The sequence below is a fragment of the Drosophila eugracilis genome, unplaced genomic scaffold (assembly GCF_018153835.1).
Source record: "Drosophila eugracilis isolate 14026-0451.02 unplaced genomic scaffold, ASM1815383v1 contig_99, whole genome shotgun sequence".
In the NCBI taxonomy this organism is placed as follows: Eukaryota; Metazoa; Arthropoda; class Insecta; order Diptera; family Drosophilidae; genus Drosophila; species Drosophila eugracilis.
The window spans coordinates 10,324-14,951 of record NW_024573910.1 but is presented as its reverse complement, the minus strand read 5'-3'; the positions used below and the strand labels follow the sequence as shown (position 1 = coordinate 14,951).

The following is a 4,628-nucleotide window of genomic DNA, read 5'->3' as shown; positions in this document are numbered from 1 at the left end:
TTAGAGGGTTATTAATATATCTAGAAAGGGTTATTTTCTGAGTTATGTTTAATATAAAATTCTTAAAAATATTTCCAAAACCAAACCAGTAAGCAAGATTTAAAGCATCTTCTTTAGTAAGTATCAGAGTACGACTTTATATCCTGAAATTGATTGATTTTGGTTTTCATTTTGCACTCAATCGAACTGAAAATAAAAGAGTGAAAATTCGATGAACTAAGGAATTTACCAGCTTGCCTCTCTTGATATTTTCCAGGACTTTAGTAGACTGTCGGAAGCAAATCTTTTCATGGTAAAAGCGCCTTAGCAGAGCGAAAGAGGGGTCGGGAGGAAAACCCAACTCGTTGTCATGTTTTGTTATTTGTCTGTGGCCGTTTTCATTTCATTTACAGTTGCAGTTGAAGTGGCGGTATGAGGCCTGCACAAGAGGTCCAGGCTGCTTGATTTCCCCAGGTGCCATACACACGGTGGCCAAAAGGATCCCACTTACCAGAAACCACGTTCAGTTCAGAGCCTGCATCTCGTATATTTTCATATTTTTGTCTGACCCATTCGGGCTTTTTGTGCCTTTTCCCCCAGAAAAAACCTCATTTCCCACAGATAACACACATCACAACCAGAAAAGCTGGAAAAATAGAGTTGGAATACGCTTCTGATTATGAATCGGATATGAATCCGATTTGTTGGCGAATTTTGAGCTTACTTTTTCGTTTTCCTGATTACAAGGCAGGATTTAAAATCAAAAAAGAAAGTTCAAAATCATTCTAGGAGTTAGTAATTTTTTGATAATTGAAGGAAAGTTTGAAACTTTTTTGCATTAGGACTTTATTTTAACTTTTCAAAACTGTACAACTTTTTATAAATTATAAAAATAAATGTTGAAAAGTTTGCTTTTTGCTTCTTCTGGATAATGAACTAGGGTTGTCGATGTCCGGTATTGGGTGCCATTTTGCATCTTCCTCCATTTCATCCTCATATTCATTTTTTATATTCTTTTTGTTCGTTCTAAAATCTATCACGGGATTGTCCGGTATAGGTGGTAGACCATTTAATCTGTTATACGGTCCAAGTGCATAATCCGCTTCGGGGTCCTCCGATGAGCTTTCCGTTGTAGATGGCAATTCTGTATTTTCCTTATTTCTTCCTTTCTTCCTAATATGTGGGTTGTCCGGAATCGGGGGTAAGTCACCATTTGGATTATATTTCGGAATCGATATTGTAGTTCCCCTGTTTTTTTCGTTATCATCATCATAATCATCTGCGTGATCAACAAAGGCTGATCCGCCATCGCAGCTCTTAACACTCTCACTCTTGTGGCAAAGGTTTTTATATTCTTTATTCGATCCTTTTCTACAGTGTGTAGCCGCATAATCCCTGCTTATCTCGTAGACGGGATTATGATCATCCTCGCACTGACTCACTCCACAATTGTAGACGCACTTGAGCAGCTGGTGGACCAGTGCTGGATGAATGTATTCCACAATGGCACACCCAATACGATCTGCCCGATCTCTCAGTACCTGGAAGTAGTTTTGGGAAAGTTCCCTGAAAAGAATCGTTAATTATATTTGGATATTCTAACTTAAGTATAGAGATAGAACTCACTGATCGTCATCCTTTTCGGAGAAAAATAGTTCAATGACTTCGTCTTTGCTTTCCGGATCAAACCAATAATCAAGTTGAGTCCTTAGGGCGTCCATTTTCGTGGTCATACAATAGTACTTGATCAGGGAGTAACTGACTTCCGCATGATGATACCTCCCGGTCATGACGCAAGAATCTCTTATAGGCTGACATCGACGTACCAGAGCATCAGCCACTTCGGCCAGTTCCGAGTCCCATTGAATCGTTGGCATCCTTGCCGCCTTGGCATGATTACCCATTCCGCCGGCAAACTTATTCCGATACTCATTGTGTTTGTCCACGATCAGGTGTTCTATTTCCTTAGTAATTTTCACCATAGCTGTGGCTCTATGCGGACAAGTTGCTTGAAATTTCTGAAAAGATATAGTTCTGAGTAGACATTTTTAAAAATATAATCAAAAAGCTCACCCTATTATCCGTGCAAAGTGGATGTCTTTGCTTGCAAAGATACTTTTTGCACCATTTATTTGCAGTCTCAGAATCAAAAATAGCCAACATTAAGGACAGCAGTAAGATCCACTTTGTCATGGCATAGCATTTTCTGAACGTTGTTTGTTAAGTTTATAAAAACAATTTTATTTTGTATTAATTTTTAATGGTAATTTTTGGCTTAAACCATGATGTGTGACTAATTTAAAAGTTTTTTCTGTGTACTTGAGGGAGTTCTATTAAAGTTTCTTAGTTAGTGCAACAATAGATCTCAAACTAACTGCCGTTCTGCAAGGGAACCTTTCCCTTTCATCAACTGCATTTTCTTCAACTTAAATTGAAAACAATTTGCATAGCTTTTGCCAGAGGAAAAAACGCTAATTGATTCAGGAAGTTACTTAAGTGGCTGTCTGATTACAGCATTTAGTCTTTCAATAAGGAAATTAAAAGAGCAAACTCTTTTTCATTCTTCATTTGGATTGTCTCGTGAACTTTTAGCACAATGCTCTTCATTCATCGGTAAGGGAGTGACATTCCCTGTTTAGTTGCCGTGAAATAATAAATACAATAATACACTCATTAGCCGCACCACATTCGCCGCTTAACGGAGGCTTAGCGAAAATAAAGACAGACTTCCCAGTCTTTTCAGTTTATTCCACTTTTTTGTGTCTATTTACCGCGCTGTGTTTTCCTGTGTCTATAAGCCACTCAACTAAAAGACTAATCCACTTATTGGTAGTAGAATCGAAGTAAGAGGAAAAACATTCAGCCAGCCAAAAGAAGCTGGCTTTTAAGTTGAAATGTGAAAGAATGAACAAGGTAAATTGTATACAGCGTTGGTCTGATTTTAAAGCCGTAATCAAATATTCTAAAAATGTGATTTGAAAAAGCTGTAGTTGACTTTTTTCCCCTTAGGTGCATTCTAAACCCAACTTTCATTTGCCAGCTGTCAAACAATTTTTCTATCTTCAACGAGCTTTCCTTTCCTTTTATTTCGTAACAAAGATATGCCAGCAAAAAGTTAAATTAATTAAACTAATTGACTTTGAAATGTAACGAAACGGGTACGCGTTGTGACACAGTGAAAGGCACAAATAAGAGCAGAGTTTGAAAATGCGCAGATGTCGTTTCATACATTTCGCCCCCACATTTTCATTTTCAAAGGCAAAAAAATGCGTTAACAGTTTGCAAGCAAATGAAATGAGTTATCAGAGATGGAAATTCTGGCCATGTAAACAAAAAACTCGGCAGTGGTAGTAACTTTCATAGATATGGCAAAAATACATGTTTGTTTTGCCTATGTAAGTTTTATGGTATTTGAATAAAAATATATTGAGTGTAAAATGTTATGAAATCGATCATTTAAAGTTCAATTTTAAATGGGAAAATACAGTATTTCTCCTATAAAAATTTAGTTAGAAGTGCAAGCCAGTTCATACTTAACTTGACCCATATACATTCCCAAAGGTTGGTTTTACATTTTATAAATCAATTAACGTGTTTAGCGACATTAATAGCATGCAGTTATGTTTTTGTAATTTGTAGTTTTTCACATTTATTCATAATAAATGTGCATTTTTGAATGGCTCCAATCAAAACATAATATTTAGCAAGCAAATTGGCAGCGTAGCAACATGTTTGCGCCCCTCCAGAGATTTTACCTTCCAATTAGTTGGCTGAATATGGATGCACCGAATTGTCATATCGATTGCCATATTCACATATTTGGATGGCTGATGACTCGCATATTTCCTCCATCATCATCGCCTCCTCCCCCTGGAATCCGCATTAATTACAAGCCACCTCCCCGAAAATTGCCTGTGGGGAAATCAGCAACGCAAATTGTCGCAGGCAAAAAGTAATGAAAACCATGGAAGAAAGGAAAACCCAAATTGAATTTCAGGAGCAGTTGCCGCAAAAATGCTTTTAATGCGAAACCTGAATACGTTGAAGTATATGAGGTGGGATGAGTGGCCAAAGGAGCGTGTATCATAATTAATGTTAATTGCCTGATTGAATGGTATATGCCGTGCCATACCGTACCATACTATATGCCAATGACAATACCAATTTCCAGCGGCTCATTGAAACTCCACTTTGACGCGCCATTATTTCGTTTCCGTTTCAATATTAAGTCGCCGGATCGACAGCTTCCTTTTCGGTCAATTTCAGGTGGAAATTTTTCAGTGAAACATATGAAAAAGTGTTTACTCATTGCTGGCGGCTGAGACTTTAATTGGACTTTTATAAAGGATACTTGAAATGAAGTCAATAAAGATTTATTGGCCAGGAAAATAACCTATTGAGTTGTTACTAAAAATGTCCAATGAATAATTTATCTTTTTCTATTCGATTTTAATAAGCTCATTACTAGTAAAAGTAACATATTGCCTTTTTGTTTCATTTGAAATTTTATTCATATTTATTAGTCATTTTATTCCAATTAAAAAAAGTTTGTAACTAAATAGGATTTTGGGATTATTGTAAGAGGTATTTTCACACATCATATATATCTAAATTATGTTCACATTAACTTAAATTTGTTATTCATGGTA

The 4,628-nt window shown here is 36.5% G+C and overlaps 1 protein-coding gene across 1 annotated transcript; it reads right to left on the bottom strand.

Annotated features, from left to right (window-relative positions):
• Positions 1 to 2,172, bottom strand: LOC121530557. Its single transcript, XM_041819812.1, has 4 exons — positions 2,053 to 2,172; positions 1,606 to 1,997; positions 917 to 1,545; positions 1 to 20 (listed from the first exon to the last, which is right to left on the bottom strand). The coding sequence occupies exons 1-4, from the start codon at positions 2,170 to 2,172 to the stop codon at positions 1 to 3; spliced, it is 1,161 nt and encodes a 386-aa protein (XP_041675746.1).
• Between the last annotated feature and the right edge of the window lie 2,456 nt (positions 2,173 to 4,628).

Excerpts from the sequence above, each read along its gene's own strand:
- LOC121530557 (XM_041819812.1), bottom strand. The coding sequence starts at position 2,172 with ATGACAAAGTGGATCTTACTGCTGTCCTTAATGTTGGCTATTTTTGAT. Across the intron at positions 1,546-1,605 it reads TCCGAAAAGGATGACGATCA|GGAACTTTCCCAAAACTACT; the intron begins GTGAGTTCTATC and ends GATTCTTTTCAG. Across the intron at positions 21-916 it reads ACCGGACATCGACAACCCTA|ATATATTAATAACCCTCTAA; the intron begins GTTCATTATCCA and ends AACCCTTTCTAG.